The 21,059-nt window shown below is 41.4% G+C and overlaps 1 protein-coding gene and 1 long non-coding RNA gene across 4 annotated transcripts in view; one reads left to right on the forward strand and one right to left on the reverse strand.

Moving 5' to 3' along the window:
* LOC131504348 (uncharacterized) overlaps positions 1-21,059 on the reverse strand; it is a 54,687-nt gene that overhangs the window by 28,979 nt on the left and 4,649 nt on the right. The window lies entirely within an intron of this gene.
* LOC131504347 (large ribosomal subunit protein eL39-like) lies at positions 2,471-2,728 on the forward strand. The gene is given in 1 exon segment (XM_058716499.1): positions 2,471-2,728. A coding segment is annotated over 1 exon segment (156 nt). The 3' UTR covers positions 2,627-2,728.

Here is a 21,059-nt window from a genome sequence, read left to right on the forward strand (position 1 = left end):
GAACATTGGAGGAAAAGACGAGAAGCCAGAGAAAAGCGGAGCATGGCCAGAGCCTGAGGGGAAGGAGTCCAGAGAGGAGAGTGGGTGGGACTTAGTGATGAGACGGTCTTGCTGCCAGAGCCTTGAGGCAACCATTGATTGGCTGGGTCAGAGGTAGCCTTGGAAAGGAGTGGGGCACTGTGTTCTCCTACACAGGAGGGCAGATCAACACAGAAGAGATGGACTGAGTGGAAAAAAGGGAAATTGAGGGTGAAGTGGGCCTTCCTCCCACCTCTTAGAGACAGAGGGCCAGGTGGGGCTCTGGTCTTTGGAGAGCATAACAGGTTTGAAAAGGCCATAGGAGTCAGCCAGAGATGACCTTGAGGAAGCTAGGAAGGTGTGTGTTCTCATCCTCACACTGACGACAATTCATTCACAGTGATAGCTATTGTTAGAGTTCTTATTTTTCACATATTATTGATGTGGAGAACAAAGGCAAAAGGAAATGTAGATAAAATTAAATTTCCTTATAGCCCATTGACAAATACTTGAGGCAGGCAGAGTAAGACATTCCTCCAGGAACTCCCAACTGTCTGAATGTTAATGCCTGGCTAGAGGCAAAAACAACCTTAGCTTGAGGATAGTCAGGCCTCTAGGATCTGTAAGTCTTCTTTAACATATGAAAATCCTTTTAGAAACTTCCCTGTGCCTTTCCCTTCCCCAATTCCCAAGATCAGTCATCCCTCACACTTACAGCGCAGCTCTTTCTGCCCACAAAGGGTCCTGACCCCGTGTCTTAATAAAAACACTTTGTTGCACCAAAGAAGTCTGAAGAATTCTTTCTTGGCCCTCGGCTCCAAACCCCAACACTTCAAACTGCATCATTTTGGCACCCCAACGTGAGGCCAGAATCTTCTCATCTGGGCTCTGAGCCTCGGTGCAAACTTGGTAAGTACTCCTCTCCTCTCCCTTTACTTTCATTTCAGGAGCTTTTCAGGGAGTATGGTCTTATTGGAACACTCTCAATGTCAATTGCTCAGGCTGCAATCCTCTAACCCACGGCTCCTCTATGGGGAAGAGAAAGCCTGCCTTTTGGCTGGAAGTTAGTACCTTGGCCGGAATGCTAATAAAGACTCAGAAACTTGATGCCCTCCCTTTATTCCCATTCTTATACAAAAGTTGTCTGTGTTGGGCACAGGACAGCCACCTAACTCACCAGGACAGCTGCCAGTCTTAAGACTCCCGTGTGAGGTTTCCTCCTCATTGGTCTAATGTGATACCCTTCACATCTCTGGCCTAGCTGCTTCTGGCCTCGAGACCTCCACTTGGAGCACATCAAAACCAGTAACCGACTGAATTAAACCCAACCAGGATCTTTCCCTAGGGAAGCTGGTTGTAAAGACTACATGTATTGGAATGTCAGTTAGATCATGATGGATATCTGTCTTTACTGTTTTCCATCAGTGTCCCCTACTGGCTACTTAAATTATAAAGTTGGGTAATTTCCCCTTGAGAAACTCTCCTAGTGCTTTCTATGGGTTAAAAAGGAAGGATTCTTCAAGGCAAAGCATGTATTTTGATCCATTCAGTGCTACCCATTTATAGTCTAGAAAGCAAATGGGGAAGGGGAAGGTGGTAGCTAGTATCCCTCCTACAGGTCTTTACAGTGGGACTGGTGACCAACAGCGGTTTCGTTCAAAGAATGCCTCAGATTGCTTTTGATACCAAGAACCTCTGACATGTCCTGCGCCTGGGATGTCACCCAGGAGACAGGGGCAGGGGATGTTTGGCAATGGACCTTTTCTACTTTTCTAGAAGCATGGGAGCTTCTTCAGCCCCCAAGGATTCTCCCTTGGGATGCCTTTTAACTCACGGAAATCAATTCAGATTGTAAGATCTAGGAAAGAAAAAACTGATCTTCTTCTGTAACATTGCATGGCCTCAGTACTCCTTAGGAGATGAGGGGAGATGGCCATTATTGGGACGTTAAGCTTCTGTATGATCTATTGGCTCTCTTCTGCAAGAAGCAGGGAAAATGGACTGAGGTACCTATATCCAGGCCTTCATGGCCCTAAGTCAGGATTCAGACCTGAGGGCCTATTGTAGAATGTGTTACCACCAACCAGGTTCATAAACCCCATCTGGATATACTGGATGATGACCGTCTAAATAGGCCCATTCCTCCTAATAAGCCAGGGCTACTTCAGGAGTCACTGACCAGTCCAGACAAAGAGGACACTGGCTCTGTTGCTATCCCTCCTCCTTATAGACCCCAAGACCTGTCTGCTCCCAGCCCAGCTGGACAAACTAGGAGTGGGATTCCCTATCTTGCAAGAGTTCCAGCTAACTTTGGAATGCATCCTCTTAGGAAAGTTGCCAATGGATAAATGGGCATGATTCAAGTCCATGTCCCCTTCTCCATGGCAGACCTGGCTCAGATAAAATAATAATTAGGATGGATCATGGTGTGTGTGGGTGACTGATCCTTGCCATGTCTTCTCACAAGACTTTCGGGATCAAGCGATTTCTGGCCAGGAAACAAAAGCAGAATCATCCCATTCCCTAGTGAGTTCAGATGAAGACTGGTAATAAAATCAGGTACAACTCCAAGAGGCGGCATTGGAGAAGAACCAAGCTGGGTCTGTAAGAGATCGCTCGTGCGATGGCACGCATATTTATGCTGCATGAAGGTCACGTGTTCCTATCCCATCACTCTGTAAACCTCCCTACTACCTGAACAATAGATATGCTTTATTGGGGAAATGATTTTTCTCTGCTATTATGCTCTGTACCAGTAGGTTAGTAACAAATATGTGAGAACTTTTGACTGAAAAGAAAAAGCAATATTGCGAAAACCCTTCTCAATTTATTGAATCAACAATTAACAAGTGTATATACTGTTTGATTTGACCTGGCAAGATATATACATCATATTAACTCGTTGCACCCATGAGGAAAGGAACTGTATCAGGGATATATTTGGGATATCTCTGGCAACCAGAGATAGGGAACGTTATCCAGTAGGGGGCGCTGCTGTTCCAAATACCAAAGCACACTGAAATTATCAGGAGGACAGACAAGGAAGGAAAAGGTGAGATCATGTGATTACTTGTTTAACAGAAGGAATGAAAAAAGGATTCACTATACCTGTAAATTTTGATAACATTCAGGAAGTTATTCAAGGAGCTGGTGAGAATACAGCTCTATTTCAGGGTCATTTGATAGAAGCTATCCGTAGAAATGCAAATCTGGACCCAACCTCACCTGAGGCAACAACTATACTAAACCTGCATTTTATAAGTCAGCTGGCACCTGACAGCCACTAAAAACTGACTAAAATGGCCTTAGGTCCTCAAATCTTCCCTCTTCCCCCAGAACCTACTAGAGGTAGCAACTGGAGTCCTCAATAATACAGATGTGGCCTTAAAGGAAGGAAAGGACCGGAGAGCTGAATTGCAGGGTAAAATATAGACTCAAAGATTGGCTGCCACTATTGTGGATTCCCCACGACACCAGACTAACCAGGGGCTAAAGAAAAAGCTGGTATCAAAGAATCAGGTAAGACTCCATGCTAGCGCTGTGGTCAGATCAGACAGTGGAAAAAAGAATGTCTAAACAAATGTTCTCCACCAGGGCCATGTCCTGTCTGTAAGAAAAAAACGACATCGGAAGAAAAACTGTCCTCATCTCCAGAGAGAGAGGGAGACAGGAACTCACTTCCCTGCCTGAGAGCAGGAACCAGAGGATCTGGCATGATGGGGCCCTGAAGCTGGTCTGGCTCCCTTTGACATCAAGATGACTGAGCCCTGGGTTACTCTGGATGTGGAAGGCAAGTTTATCAATTTTGTTATTGATATAGGAGCCACTTTCTCTGTTCCTATTCAGCACTCCGGTTCTGCTTGTTTTTCTAACTATAAAATTGTTGGCATAGAAGGGGAAACTACGTGCCATCGGACAATGCCTTTAACCTGTATATACAAAAGTCAATGGGTTACTCATGTTTTTCTACTCCTTCTGTCTTGTCCTACTCCATTACTTGGATGAGACTTAATGTGTAAACTGGGAAGCAGGTTTTCCCTTACTAAAGAAGGGGATGGCTTGTTCTCTTTAACACCTGGAGAGCTAAAACCTTATCCTGCTATCACTACTAGCTGGAAGGAAATAAATCCACAAGTCTGGGATTGTGATGTCCTAGGACGGCTCTTAAAGCCCAACCAGTTAAAGTGATTTTAAAGAAGCCAACCAGGGGTGCCTGGGTGGCTCAGTCGCTTAAGCATCCAACATTGGCTCAGGTCATGATCTCATGGTTCCGAATTGGAGCCCCACTTTGTTTTGTTTTTTTTTTTTTTTCAACGTTTTTTTAATTTATTTTGGGACAGAGAGAGACAGAGCATGAACGGGGGAGGGGCAGAGAGAGAGGGAGACACAGAATCGGAAACAGGCTCCAGGCTCCGAGCCATCAGCCCAGAGCCTGACGCGGGGCTCGAACTCACGGACCGCGAGATCGTGACCTGGCTGAAGTCGGACGCTTAACCGACTGCGCCACCCAGGCGCCCCTTGGAGCCCCACTTTGGATCCTCTGTCTCCCTCTCATTGTCCCTGCCCCAACTCTAAAATAAATAAACATTTAAAAAAAAATAAATAAAGGACCCAATCACTACCCTTCATAGAAAACAATATCCCTTAAAACCTGAGGCAAAGGCTGGATTGCAACCACTTATTGATAAGTTTCTCAAACATAGTATTTTAAAGCCTTGTCAATCTCCTTATAACAATCCAATTTTACCAGTCAAAAAGCCAAGTGGGGACTATTGAATGGTACAAGACTTGAGAACTATAAATGAAGCTTTATGCCTGTTCATCCCATAGGCCCAAATCCCTATACTATTTTCACCCAGGTCCCTGGTGATGCCCACTGGTTTATAGTACTTCATTTAAAAGACACCTTCTTTTGCAGCCCTCTAAGTGAGGAAATGCAGCCACTATTCGCCTTTAAATGGGCCTAACCTTTGAGCCCCCAGGCTGCTCAGTTAACATGGATGGTCTCCCCAAGCCACCACTGGGATTTAGAGACAGTCCTCACCTTTTTGAGACTGCATTTGGTAAAGACCTCCATGCTATCGCCTTGCCTCAAGGGACTACAGTTCAGTATGTGGATGATATTTGAATCCGTAGTCCCACGAGAGAAATGTCTGATGGCAATTCTGTAACTTTACTTGATTTCTTGGCAGACAGGAGAGGGTACTGCATCTTCCTTAAAAAGATGCAAATATCTAAACAGAAAGTACAATATTTGGGATATGAGCTAATGCCAGGTCACCATATCCTGTCTACTGACAGGAAAAAGACTATATTAGATCCTGGACCCCCAGCTATGAGAAAACAACTCCGTACTTTCCTAGGTATGGCAGGTTCTTCCCAGTTTACACTTTCCTAGGTATGGATTCCTGGATTTGGGCTCTTAGCCAAACCATTGTATGGTTCAGTTAAAAGCCCTGATGAGGAACCTTTATTCTGAACTAAAGCCCAGCAGACGGCCTTTCAAACATTAAAAGCTAGGCTTTTGCCAGCCCCCGATTTGGCTTTACCAAATTTAGAAAAACCTTTCACTGTATATGAAGCAGAAAAACAGGGACAAGCTTTGGGAGTTCTTACCCAGCAATTAGGAAGTGAAACAAGACTGGTGGGCTATTTTCCGAAGTCACTCGATAATGTCGCTCAAGGTGGCAGCTTGTCTTCGAGGGGTGGCTGCAAGAGGCCTCCCAGTAGAAGAGGCCTCAAAACTTACTCTGAGACAGTCTCTGCGAGTGATGACTCCACATCCGATCCAGAGTGTCTTAGAAACCAAAGGCCACCAATGGATGACGGGAGGCCACTTAGCAAATACCAGGCTAGATACACCTGAAATAATACTTAAAACCTGTCAAACTTTAAGCCTAGCTATCCTTATGCCTGGCCATTATACTTGTATGATAGACTGCGACTACTCAGAGATTATTGATCTTGTTTATTCTAGCAGACCAGATTTAAAGGAGTCCCCTATTGAAAATGCAGATGATAATTGGTTTACTGATGGCAGTAGCTTCCTGGATAAGGGAGAGAGAAAAGCTCGATGTGCTATAGTTAGTTTAATTAAGACCACTGAGGCAAAAGCCCTTCCAACAAATACTTCTGCCCAAAAGGCTGAATTAATAGCACTTATCCATACTCTTTAATTGCTACATACCCATGGAGGAAGGAAAGGGGATTATTATCAAGCCGTAATTCCCCAATCAAATATGGGCCTGAAACTATTTCTTTTCTTTTCTTTTCTTTTCTTTTCTTTTCTTTTCTTTTCTTTTCTTTTCTTTTCTTTTCTTTTCTTTTCTAATGTTTATTTATTTTTTGAGAAAAAGAGACAGAGGACAAGCAGGGGAGGGGCAGAGAGACAGGGAGACAGAGAATCTGAAGCAGGCTCCAGACCCTGAGCTGTCAGCACAGAGCCCAAAACAGGGCTTGAACTCACAGAGTGCAAGATCATGACCTGAGCCGAAGTTGGATGCTTAACTGACTGAGCCATCCAGGGGCCTCTGAAATTATTTCTCTTCTTGAGGCTGTATATCTATCTACCTAAGGAGGTAGCTGCAATTCACCTCAAAGGACCTCAGAAGGATATGATCTTAGGGGGACCTGGGTGGCTCAGTTGGTTAAGCATCTGACTCTTGATTTTGGCTCAGGTCATGATCTCACAGTTTGTGAGAGAGATTGAGCTCTGCACAGGGTTTTGTGCTGACAGTGCAGAGCCTGCTTGAGATTCTCTCTTTCCCCCTCTCTCTGTCCTTCCCCCACTTGCATACAAGCATTCTCTCATTCTCTCTCTCTCTCATAAATAAACTTAAAAAAAAAAAAAAAAGGATATGATCTTAGAATCTAAAGGAAACAACTTGGCAAACCATGCAGCCAAACAAGCAGCACAAAATAAATAAATATTCAGTCTCATACCAATCTTAACTCCAATAAAGTCCATAATTCCAATCTATTCAGACCAAGAAATTCACAAAGTGCAGGAATGAGGATATTCAAAAAATGCATAGGACTGGCTTGTTAATAATAAGGGAAAAATCTTTATACCCAAAAATAACCAATGGAAGATAATACAGGGTTTACACCAGGCTACTCATTTGGGCAAAATATTTTAAAACATTGTATTAAAAATATATTTGATCGAATAAATTTAACAGCTACAATAAAACTGGTCAGCCGATCCTATATTGTTTGTGCACAAGTAAATCTGGAAGACGCGGTCTGCCCTCCCCCACTTTTAAAACCAATCCAAAGCCATAGGACATATCCATAAGAGGACTGGCAGCCTGATTTCACACAAATGCCTCCTTGCAACAGCTATGAGTTCCTACTGGTGTTTGCTGATACTTTCACTGGGTGGATCAAGTCTTTCCATGTAAAATAGAAAGAGCCACGGAAATAACCAAAGTTTTCTTGCTAGAAATTATTCCTAGATTTGACCTCCATGATCCCTTCAAAGTGACAATGGTCCTTCTTTTAATATGCAAATAAATAGCACAAGATTTTAAAATTAAATATTTTGGAGGTGCCTGGGTGGCTCAGTTGGTTAAGCATCAGACTTGATTTCAGCTCCTTGCTGGGCATGGAGCTTGCTTAAGATTCTCTCTCTTCCTCTCCCTCTCCCTCTGCCCCTTCCTTGCACCCCCCCGCCCCACCTCAGTTCTCTCTCTCTTTCTAAAAAAAAAAAAAAATTAAATATTTTCTACATTCAGCTTGGCATCCACAATCCTCTGGGAAGGTGGAAAAAGCTAATCATACTCTAAAATGATACCTTACTAAACTTAGTCCAGAGGCCCAGGAAAATTGGGTTACTCTCTTACCAATAGTACTTCTCAGAGTAAGAACAGCTCCAAAACAACCTCTAGGACTTAGCCCTTTTGAGTTATTATATGGAAAGCCATTTCTTACAGTAGACTTGTTATTAGATTAAGATTATAATACTCTGTCAAATTTTTCACTTAAGGTTGGTTTAATGGTAAGTTACTTAATGAGTATACTGATCACATGCTCCCCAAACCTGATTTAACTACAACTGAAAGTCCGCCGCACGTAAGTCCTGGAGATATGATTTATTTAAAAGATTGGAAGTCAAATACAGAGGGGGATTTAAATCCAAAATAGAAAGGTCCATATGTACTCCCACTGCAGTAAAATTAGAGGGGCACTCTTCATGGGCTCATATCTAGAATAAAACCTGTACCTCCTTCACAGGAAACCAATGAGCAAACTAACATGCCTTCTTACACCTGTGAACCTGTAGAAAATCTAAAATTCCTCTTCAAACAACAATGAAGGTTGTATATTTTCTCCTTGTTTTCTGTTCATCTATCTTAGCTGACAATTCCTTTCTATAACGGGCACAGTATTATACTGAACTGCGACATCAAACAACTTGTTGGATATATGGAATTTGCTCAAGTCAAGTACATCTGAATTCCCTGGTGGATTTTCCCCTTTGCAAGCCACTGATTGGCACTCTCTGTATACTTATATTTCAGAAATAATATATAATGATACCATGTTTCATTGATAAATCTATCACTACTTAGAATGTTTCTTCCCAGCCCATGACCAATAGAACATGGAATTTACCAAGACATACCCAGACTTTTTCATACCCTCAAACTATTAAAATATTAACTGACTTTACAAACCCACGAATTGATGCCCTCTAATGAGTGCCTAACTTACAAAACCCCACTTGTCACTATACTGAGGATGGCATATATCAAATTTGGGATGCATATTTATGGCTCACACCCACTACTGGACAGTTCAGTCAAACGGCAATTTTATGGGGGAGGCAAGAAATCATACATATGACACTTGGGCAAATAGCACATGGCATTTAGGACGGCTATCATTAGAACAGGTTCTCAAACCATTATGCTCCAGGCAGCTGATTGGCTTGCTACTGGTTGGATAAGGCAACCTGGAATCAGATGGCTGGCTCCAAATGAAATCCACTGGTTATGTGGAACTAACCACATATCCTCTAGGTCATCGTCGCACCTTAGGTTTTGCCTGGATTCATGGGTGCGTTATCCAACCATCGCTTCCCCCAGGTGATCTTCCCAATTTAAAAATAAGATGAACACAGTCTAGAAAACAGATGATCACTTGGTGTCCATTTTTGCTCCATCTGTAGGATTAGAAAGTGTAATTTGGCGTATAGAAGCCCTTAATAAATGCACCGTGAAGGTCCTCAATGATTCACAGAACAGCATCTCCTTACTTAATACTTAAGTCGCACAGATAAGCAAAGCTGTTCTACAAAATACAATGGCTTTAGATGTCCTAACAACAGCACAAGGTGGTACATGTGACATTATTAACACAGGATGCTGTGTATACATCCCAGATGATCACAAAAATGTCACAAAGCTATTAAAAGATATGAATACCCAAATCGAGGCTCTACAAAATCTTTCCCTCCTTTTCAGTGATTGGTTACATTACTGGTTTGGAGGGGCATTTTGGTCAACTATTAAGGGTCTCTTTGCTGCACTTCTCATTCTTATAGCCATAGTCATCCTAACATATTGCCTTTTTCAGTGTCTCTCTGCTGAGACTCCATCACTACGATGACTTCACATCAACAGATGATCCTGTCCACAGAGATACTTCTTTACTGCCCACATTGGATTCAGCTGCCTCTGCCTTTCGTAACTCCCCTATACATTCCCAGACTGACCAATATTGACCCATAGGTAGGGACATCTCTATGCCCCTCTTCAGCAGGAAGAAGTTACAGAAGATAAGACCTTCCTCCCTCAGCAGCCTTAAAGATTTAGGGGTCAAAATTGTTGGGGGGGGGGGGGAGATGATGTGGAGAACAAAGGCCAAAGGAAATGGAGATAAAATTAAATTAAATTTCCTTATAACCTACAGCCCATTGACAAATACTTGAGGCAGGCAGGGTAAAACATTTCTCCTGAAACTCCCTACAGTCTTAATGCTAATGCCTGCCTAGAGGCAAAAAAAAAAAAAAAACCTTAGCTTGAGGATAGTCAGGTCGTTAGGATCTGTAAGTCTTCTTTAACATATGAAAGCCCTTTTGGAAACTTCCCCTGGTCTTTATTTCCCCAACTCCCAAGTATACAGTCTGTCACCCCTCACACTTAAAATGCAGCTCTTTCTGCCCATGGGTCCTGCCTCTTGCTTTAATGAAAGCACCTTTTTGCACCGAAGGGGCTCCTGGCTGGCTTAGTCGGTGGAGCACACAACTCTTGATCTCAGGGTTGTAAGTTCGAGCCCCAAACTGGGTGTAGAGGTTACTTAAAAATAAAATCTTTAGGGGTGCCTGGGTGGCTCAGTAGGTTGAGCATCTTACTTTAGCTCAGGTCATGGTCTCACGGTTTGTGGGCTCAAGCCCTGCATCGGGCTCTGTGCTGACAGCTCAGAGCCTGGAGCCTGCTTTGGATTCTGTGTCTCCCTCTCTCTCTGCCCCTTCCCCACTTGTGCTCTGTATCGTTCAAAAATAAACATTCAAAAAAAAAAAAAAGAAATAAAATATCTTAAAAAATAAAAAATAAAATAAAAACACCTTTTTACATCAAAGACATCTCAAGAAAGAAACTTGGCCTTGGCTCTGAACCCCAGCACTTCAAACAGCATGATTATCTCACTTAACTCTTGAAACAGTCCTTAAGCTAAGTTCTGAGGGGTGGAAACCAAAGCACGGAGAGGTTTTAAAAAATGTTTACAGTGGGGTGCCTGGGTGGCGCAGTTGGTTAAGCGTCCGACTTCAGCCAGGTCACGATCTCACAGTCCGTGAGTTCGAGCCCCGCGTCAGACTCTGGGCTGATGGCTCAGAGCCTGGAGCCTGTTTCCGATTCTGTGTCTCCCTCTCTCTCTGCCCCTCCCCCGTTCATGCTCTGTCTCTCTCTCTGTCCCAAAAATAAATTAAAAAACGTTGAAAAAAAATTTGAAAAAAAAAAATGTTTACAGTGATGGAGCTGGACTTCCAACCTACTTCACCTCACCTTACAGCCCATGCCATAAAATGCCTTTTTCTAGAATACCTTACCTTTCCCATCATGACTTACAAAACGTGTGCTCTTACCAAGCTCTGCCCAGGAATCCTCAGTCTGATTTCCCAGTCTGGACTCTGGACCTTCTCAGAGGTTCCTCCTGTATCAGAAGTACCCTATGTCCCCTTCCCTCTCTGCCAAGCAAACTGTTTTCCCCACCCCCTCTCTTCAAAGATTTCTTCATGGATACCTTCTCTGTGAGGTCCTCTCTTTGTGGGTGAATCTGAGATTGAGATTCTTTTGCTCTTGTGTTCACTGTAAAGCTTAGGTATTTTCCTATCATTGGATGGCCAAGCTTGTGGGAACCTTTGTGTCCACCTGGATGTCAGCTCCTTGAGAGTGTCCCAGTCTCAAAGCAGGGAGGACTTTCTTCCGCTCTCGATATGTCCTAACCAGTCTCTACTCTGCGATACTAGTTAACACATAACATTTGTAGAATATGATGATATTGCCAACAAATGTGTATTTACCTGCCTTCTCTATAAATGTAAGTGGCCAAAACCTCTATAAGGATTTTAATCAAGAGGTAACTTTTCTCAAAATTGGATTGCTTTATTTTCTGAACTTATACCTAGCTAGGGATTTGGTCATTTCATCCTTGTGTTTTATCTACATTTACACTGTTCAGTTGCTCCTGAGTTAAAAGGGAAAGGCTAGCAATTTTCTGCTCCTTGCCTGGTCTGTTGCTAGAAATGTGTGAGATTTACTTGGCTCCGGTTTCCCTGAATATCTCTACCTTTCCAAGGAGGCATCCAAATGCTGCATTAAGGCAGCATTAATCTCTGCAGTGTTTCTTCCTGCTCAGGAGTTACCTCTTCCTGAATCCTCTTAGTTTATTGGAGGGAAATTCCTAATTGCCCTTAATTTATCACTCCTCTGACCCTGTTTCCATTGCTGATACATTTTATTGGCTTCATGAAGACAAGACCAAAGCACTAAACTAAAATAAATTAAAATGAAACCTACTTCAATGCTTTAAGTTCCTGAATGTTCTCCCTTACCCACTATGGCTTTTAAGGTATTTAAAGAATCTCTCATCATGTGGCTTTTCCTAAAGCCATTCTTCCATCACTGTCTACTCCAGATTTTTCTCAGTTCACTTTTGTACCTTGTTAGTATTGTTTCAGTCCTCCTACCCCTTTTTAAAACCTCTTCTTTTTAAACATGCTGGTTTTATAAATCAAGAGCCTTCTGTTTTTCCCATGGTCATTTTTGGTTATTCTCATGTGGTCCTTCCTCATTTAGTAGTTTTTCTGAGCAGTTAATTCATTTCCTGGACACAGAGGGTTTTAAAGAAGCCTTACTTTGCCTTATTATCCACTTTGCCGCTCAATCAACCCTTTGTAATAGTATCTGGTTCTTCTAATCCTATTTAACATCCTCATCTACTTTATAATCAACTCTCCGTTCTCTTCAATGACCAGCTTCTGTGGTTCATCCTTCTATTTGCCTTTCTCCCATGATATTACATCCGGGCTGATCAAAATCGAGCTTCCTTTAGCTTTCTGCCAATTGATTTTTAGGAGTGAGTCAAAAATAATTTTATTTTGGGCTCATGGTAACTCTTTTTCACTTGTGCCAATAATCATGTATGCTAAACACATTGATTTAAAAATAAGCACATGCTTATTGTCATAAAGCAACCGTATTTTTTCCCATGATCTACTACTAGTTATAAAAACATTTCATCTCCTTAGGTAATTATGATAGTCACAGAAATAACTTTTAAATACTGCTATGTGTCTTCTCTAAAAAACGATCTCATTTTCATGAAAACTACCTTCTTGGTCTTACACCATCTACACTTGTTAATACCTGTGGTATAGGTGTTTCTTAGGTTTCTGATGGAAAGATTTTGCTGACTGATCCAAGCTTAGACTTTTGCCCTTTTTTGGGGGTGACGGACAGGTTTTTCTAAATTAATTATGAAGTCATTCTCATCTGGAATTCATAATATTCATGTAACAGTCTCAAAGAGCTTCATGAATAAAGATAGCTACTGTAGAGTTTGACACTCTGAGGTATAAAGGGGTTAAATTATGAGCCTCAGCAACCAAACAATAAGGCCCTGACGGAACCAAAGAGAGCCAGCCTGCCTAAATCATTTCTTCTGACTCCTCTCAAGCTCCCACCCGGTGTCCCACCTCCCGTCCCTTCTCCTTTGTTTCTGGCTGTTTCCTCTGATTGTAATTCATTCTGTATTCCTTCCTGCTCCTCTGTCTTGGCTAATTGTTCTTTTCCCACACTACTTGGTTTTAATTTCCTCTAGTTATCACCTTATCACCAATGTCTACACTTCCTCTCTCTTTCTGACCTATCTCCAGCTCACTGCTGACCTGCAGGGTCCCTAGCACAACTGCTTAATTTCCACTGTATGCGGGTTTGCCGATCTCTGAAATGGGAGTGGTAACTCTCCCTTTCTTCCCCAAAGCCGCCCGATCAAAATCCAGTCTTTCTGGGACAGTCTTACCAATAACAAACTATGGGCGTGCTGCATTCTGTGATTATTTTAATGAACATTCCAATCGGTTTCACTAGCAAAGCTGGAAGCTGAGAGGATATGTCATCCTTTTGGCTCTGTTTGCCCCTATTTTTAACTTTGCGAGGGAATCCAGCCACACGAGTTCTCATTTTCTCTGTGTGGCACATTCACTGACAGAGCAATTTTCTCTGTGCTGTAAAAATTTGAGTGACATCCTGAGTAAACCTATTATCTCTTTTCTTTGAAAAAAAAAAATGCTCTTCTTACCCTTCCCCACAGGGTGGTATCCTAGGAACTCCGTCAAAACATGTAGGCTCACTCACCAAGTTTCTTCACCAAGGGTTAAAATGGAAATCTTAATTTTTAAAAGCTGGTGTCATTATTGCATTAGAGAAGGAGGGTATCCAATATTTAACGTAGGCTCATTGATCCCAGGGGGTGTGTGTGTGTGTGTGGGGGGGGGGGGTTAGCACTCAAGCTCGCCATTGTTGTTTTGTTTGGTTTTATTTTGCTCCACCAGACTTGATCCTTCTTTTTCCTTTTAGGGCTTGGGGGGATGGGGAAATGAACTGTCCCCTGACTGAGGAGGTGGAGTGGAGGCCTTTGTTTTAAGACCGCAGTTCTGATTACACCTGACAGGGCTGAAACTTGATTCCCACAGAGACTACTCACACCTTATCTTCTTCATTCGTGATGATTACAGCAGGAATGCGGCACAAGGTGTCACTTTGATTCAGTCTGTATACTGCCGAGTGTGATAATAAAAAGAAAAGTTCATTTTTTTGGTCCCAAGATTAGCTCCAGGGAGAGTTCTCTCCCTTCCACCAGTTTTTTTCTTTTTTTTTAAACTGGTCATCGAGGCTAAATCTTAATGTTCCTGGCTGAGATTCTCATAGTTTGAGAATAATCACGTTTAATAAAAAGTCTGCCTAAGAAAAGGACTCCCATAACCTGAGCCATGGCAGTGATTTTGTGGTATTTGGATTCATGTCCGTAAAAATATTTGGACACCAGATGGTGGATTGTTAGGAGCATTCATCCCAAACCAGAAGTTTTAAAAAATTCACACACACACACACAGACACACAGCATGGTGGGAGGGAAAAATCATCATTAGTTTTTTTTCCAGTCATGCTGCATGAGTAATGGTAAAAGCAAGAGCTAAAACAATAAGATCACCGTGTTGAACTCTTAATGCGTTGTCAGGAATACAGACTTCAAGTAGTGCTGAAAATATGTTCTTCCTCTGAATAATGCATACTTTAAGTGCAACTCACTTTGACAGCTTACCAATTGTACATATTTTCTAAAAAACAAAATCATCCTGCTGGTAGAGGAAGCTATTGGCGGTGACCTATCTCCTGTACAGGACCAGATTGAGAGGAAGCCAAATTAAACACTAAACCAACAGCCAAGGGCCCCGCTCATTAATCCAAAATGACATTTTCTCTGCAGGTTGATTTTGTTTTTAATAGTCTCAACCATCTACACTAATGGGTGGAGACGCATAGGATAAATAAACCAAAACAGGATAACAGAAAATGGAATTGATATTTAACTGTGGAATGTATGTTTGTGGGAGGGCTGTTATTTATGTCACATGGTGGTCACGCTCCATGGAGCTTTGGCTGTCCCTTTGTTGTGCTAGAGCAAACGTGAACTGTGAACTGTTCTCTGAAGGAAAAATCTGGCCCTGGCCCATGGGTCCACCTTAGTTTGTGTCTTTACAGAGATAGGTCTATGCAGATAGGTGTGCCCCTGCATCTAATCAGAAACACAGAGTTTCGACACACGTTAGGTCCCCTGCCACACAATTTATCCTTGACTTCTCTGCTGCTTGATTGAAGACAAGAACATCTCTGGAAGGATATATTGTCATTTCTTTCAGCTATTTTATTTTATTTTATTTTTTTCAACGTTTTTTATTTATTTTTGGGACAGAGAGAGACAGAGCATGAACGGGGGAGGGGCACAGAGAGAGGGAGACACAGAATCGGAAACAGGCTCCAGGCTCCGAGCCATCAGCCCAGAGCCTGACGCGGGGCTCGAACTCACAGACCGCGAGATCGTGACCTGGCTGAAGTCGGACGCTTAACCGACTGCGCCACCCAGGCGCCCCGTCTTTCAGCTATTTTAAACTTAATCCCTGGATCAAGGCAGATAATTAAAGAACTTCATGTTTGAACTGTATCATTTTGTTCCCTCAGAGAACTGCGTTCTTGAGGACTTCACTTTGCTGTGAGGCCCTAACTTAAGTCTCCTTGGGTGATCCTGTGAGAAACAACTATTGGGAACTGAGTTGCTTTACATATTATTCATGACATCAGTGTCCTTTCCAAAGATGCACCGGAGAAACTTCTTTCAGGTCTCCAGTATCCTGAGCCCCTGGTAGGTATCTTACAAAACAGGGTAAGTTTGGGGTGCCTGGGCGGCTCAGTCGGTTAAGCGGCCGACTTCAGCTCAGGTCATGATCTCACAGTCCGTGAGTTCGAGCCCCACATTGGGCTCTGTGCTGACAGCTCAGAGCCTGGAGCCTGCTTCAGATTCTGTGTCTCCCTCTTTCTCTGACCCTCCCTCGTTCATGCTCTGTCTCTCTCTGTCTCAAAAATAAATAAACATTAAAAAAAATTTTTTTAATAAAAAAATAAAAAAAACAGGGTGAGTTTTATGACCGATATGGTTTCTTTGTTGCTCAGAGCCAAATCTGTGGTCCCTCTGTAGTAACTGCTTGAATCCCTATGATTGGAATTGCTCTGCAGTGGCATTATTTCTTGTTTCACTTTACTGTCTTTTTCTCTTCTTCTTTTGTTTCAATTTTATTGCATGATTTTTTAAAAGTTTATTTATTATTTTGAGAGAGAGAGAGAGAGAGCATAAGCGAGTGGCAGAGGGGCAGAAAGAGAGGGAGATCGAGAATCTAAAGCAGGTTCCACACTGTCGGTGTGGAAACCAATGTGGGGCTCACACTCATAAACCATGAGATCATGACCTGAGCCTAAATCAAGAGTTGAATGTTTAAATGACTGAGCCACCCAGGCACCTCTTATTGCATGATTTTTATAAGTCACGTAAGGTACATTTTGAAATAAGTCAGGGTAGTTAAATGGATACATTTATCATTCTTATGGCATTTTCTGAGCAAACATCAACAAGAAAATAGCCCCTGGAGATACCCCCAAAAGTATGAATGATAATGGGGGAAAGTTTTTAAATATTTTTATTACCCCAGGTAATTGAGAATTTGAGATACAGCAGCTATTTTTAATTAATTTGACTGAAACACAGAGGAAATTGAAGCACATGTTGATTTCAGACTGGAGGAAGAAGAAGCAAAAACTCTGCTGGGTAGGACACCACTACTGAGCAAACCAGGACTCACAGGAAAGGAGGAAGGTACCATCTGACCCTTTACTAGGTGGGAAATGGTCCTGAAAGGGTCCATCTGGGCCAAAGGCTGAAACCAAGGACAACCTCATCTGGAGGGAAGGGTTACTCTGCTGAAAGAGTGAAGCAGGCAGGGAAATCATTCTCCAAACCCAATTCAATGCTTCATATTTCTTTTAAAATCTCATTTGTTTGTTTGTCTATTATTATGCTTAAATTTGAGCAAATCATAACCCAAGCCCTATTATCCATCCTTGATAATGACATTTATTTATGAAGGTAAAGTCCATCAACTACATGCAACAATGCACCTGTCACTGAGGATAAATGAACAAGTCAGAAGTCCTGTTCTTAACGAGCTCACCCCTTTTTGGCCCTTTTTGTTTGTTCATTTATTCAAACACCTATTTATTATTTCATATTTATTTGTTTTATCCAGTATCTCATTTAGTTATTGAGTATCTGAAGGGAGGGCTATAAGGATAATTGTGGGAGGGTACCTAAGCTATAATGCGTTGGGGAACAAAGGAAGTCCACCTGAGGAGGTGGTCTTTAGATTGAGACCTGAAAGCAAGGAGCTGGGCCAGGGGCCAGGGATGGGACGGGTGAATGCTGAGTGGATGGAACAGTGTCAGCAAAGTCCTGAGGTGGGAATGAGATGCCCGAGTTGGCTGGAGAACAGTGAGGGAGGGCCAGTGTGCATGTGATGAAGTGACAAGGTACCTGTGAGGTCATGCTGTAGGAAAGCATTATTTCTTCTCTCAGATGCCCTCGTGGCCAACATCTTTCAGCTCCTTTAAGTCTTTGCTCAGCCACTCTTTCCATTTGTCCTAACATGACCATCTCATCTAAGTTGTAATAGCCTCCTCCCTCCGATTAGTTTCCTTTGCATATATCACCTTCTAACGGTATAATACAGTATTTATTTATTACGTTTCTTGTTTGTCTCCCCCCTACCCTTTTCCATTAGCTTCAAGAAGGCACAGATTTTTATCTGTTCTGTTGACTGGCACAACCCCCAAATCTAGAACAGGGCCTGACATGTGGCAGGCACTCAATCAATAGCTGTTGAATGGAATTAAGTTGAAAGGCAATGAGCATTTTAAGCAAGGATGCAACCTGATCTTATTTATATTTTTGGAAGATAACTCCAGAAGCTGAGTGGGAAAAAAATACGTTTTAAATCCAAAAGACACTTCTCTACATCGTTCTCCATCAACTCCAGAATCTAAAACCAAGCCTTGGCCAGGAAGATGTTAAGCTTCTTTCTTTTTTAAATCACCCAGGTAGATAAAGAAATAACATGGGTATTATGGAGGCTTTACGCACACGGGGAGGAGCCACAGAAGGAAAGCCAACCGCCCTATCAAGTCAGGTCAGGTCAGAAGCACCCACTGCATGCATGCCTACCAACAAAGCCCCAAATAACTGGGATCAATGAAACAACAGGTTATGTTTGCGCTGATTCCCTTTGCTGTGGCTTGCTACCGCTTCGAGGAAGAAGCTATTTACTTTTCATGTCAGAGTTAAAAAAATTTTTTTTCAGATTTCACTCAAAAGCAAAACAATTTGTACTGGTTAACTCTTTTTAAAGAAGTATATTGAAAGAAATTGCCTCAGGATAGGGTGCTCATACTCCATTAAGAGGAGATTTATTGGTTACACAGACTTGGAAAGCCTAATCTGGGCTGATTCGTGCACTCAACAAATATTTATCAAACATTTTATATATGCATGTCTTTTCTGGGGAGTTAAAGAGATGATTCTTATACGGGTTCCTTATAAAGCTTACCTTCTAGTTGAGGAAATGACACACATGCACAAGAAGTTAAATTAGAAGAGACCAATGCAAACTGTGCCCTGAGGCAGCTTGTAAGTATTAAACAGGTGGTAAGACCAGGTGCTGTACAATCACTCCCAAATGCTAGCCTGTGTAGCTTTCACTCCCTTAGACAGTCACATAATAAAAAAATATGTAAGTGAATATAAATGAGTTTTTCTGAAGCTAAGGGTACAACATTGAAAGAACTGACCATTATTCTGAGACTGTGTCTTTTGGTCTTTTTGAGTAGTAAAATATCTTTTCTTTCAGAAGATCATTGTGATGGTGGTCTTTTTAAAAAAAAGTCTTTATTTTGGCAGAATAAAAAAGTTGACAATCCTATATTGGACTTTATTATGTTGAAGTCGTACACTGATTCATAAATGCCCCAAACTAGAAACTGCTGCTGTTAGAGCAAACAGGATGGACAGGAGGGGTTCATTGACCAAATGGAATAAACTGGGTAGGATTTTGATGGTCAGAGTGGATACAGATGGACATTATATATTAAGTCTCAGCACATTTTTGGTGAGGTGAATTTAACCATGCTTTGTGTGGAGGTTATATGAACAAAGCCACAAGATAACAATGCAGATGACCAGCTTGGAGTCGTCCTCTGTAGGGAGTGCATATAGGTGATTACTGGGAAATTAGTTTTTAGAGTAAAATTGGGGCAGATTATGGAGAGCCTTGAATGTCCAAATAAGGAGATAGACTTTAGAGAAATGGCAGCATTTTAATGGGTAGTTTTAAAGCAGGAAAGCAACGTGAAGGAGTATTGTTTTTTTATTTTTATTTTTTTAATGTAATTTATTGTCAAGTTAGCCAACATACATTGTATATAGTATGCTCTTGGTTTCGGGGGGTAGATTCCCATGATTCATCGCTTACATACAATACCCAGTACTCATTCCAACAACTGCCCTCCTTGAAGGAGTATTATTTTTAAAAAATTAACAAAGTCGTCAAAGCACAAAGGAAGGGAATAAAACAAGAAAAAAAGAAACAGAGGGGAACTACAAAACAGCCCAAATAGCAATAAATACATACCTACCAATAGTTATTTTAAATGTAAATGGACGGAATTCTCCAATCTAAGAACATAGAGTGGTCGAATGGGTTAAAAAAGAAAAAAAAAAAAAAAAAAAAAACAAAGAAAAGAAAAGCAAGACCCATCTATATGTTGTCTCATCTAGATGCTGGCTCACTTCAGATGTAAGGACACACATAGACTAAAAGTGAAGGGATGGGAAAAGATAATCCATGCAAATGGAAACCAAAAGAAAGCTGGGGTAGTTGTGCTCATATCAGACACAATAGACTTGAAAACAAAGAGTGTAATAAGTGACAAAAATAGGCATTATATAATGATAAGGGGGTCAACCCAACAAGAGGATATAACATTTGTAAATATTTATGCAGTCAACAAAGGAACACCTAAATATATAAAGTAAATATTAACGGACCTAAGAAGAGAAATAGACAGCAATACAATAATGGTAGAAGATTTTAGTACCCAACTTACATCAACGAATAGATCATCTGGATAGAAAATCAATAAGGAAACATCAGCTTTAAGCAACATATTAGACCAGATGGACTTAACAGATATATAGAGAATATTCTATTCAAAAATAACAGAACACACGTTCTTTTCAAGTACGCATGGAACATTCCAAAATAGATCACATGTTGGGTCACAAAGCAAGTCTTAGTAAAATTAATAGGATTGAAATCACATTAAGAATCTTTTCTGATCACAATGGTATTAAACTAGAAATTAATTACATGAAGAAAACTGGAAAATTCACAAATATGTGAATCAAGTAACATGTTACTGTAGTACCAATGGATCAAAGAATAGAGTAAAAGTGAAGTTAACAAATACACTGAGACAAATGAACATGGAAATGTAACATACCAAAATGTATGGGATGCAGTAAAAGGTGTTCTAAGAGAGCTTAAAATTCCAATGACGCTTTTCAAAACAATAGAACAAATAATTATAACATTTGTATGGAACTACAAAGACATCAAAATAGCCAAAGAAATCTTGAGAAAAAAGAACAAAGCTGGAGACATCATTGCTCCCTCATTTCAAACTATATCGCAAAGCTGTAATAATTAAAACACTATGGTGTTGGCATAAAAACAGACACAGACCAATAGAACAAAATAGAGAACCCAGAAAATAAATCCACGTGTATACGGCTAATTAACTTATGACAAAGGAGCCAAGAATTGACAATGAGGAAAGGACAGTAAGATATGGGGTCAACTGTGAGGAAAATTTAAG

This window comes from Neofelis nebulosa, chromosome 2 (genome assembly GCF_028018385.1).
Source record: "Neofelis nebulosa isolate mNeoNeb1 chromosome 2, mNeoNeb1.pri, whole genome shotgun sequence".
Lineage (NCBI taxonomy): Eukaryota > Metazoa > Chordata > Mammalia > Carnivora > Felidae > Neofelis > Neofelis nebulosa.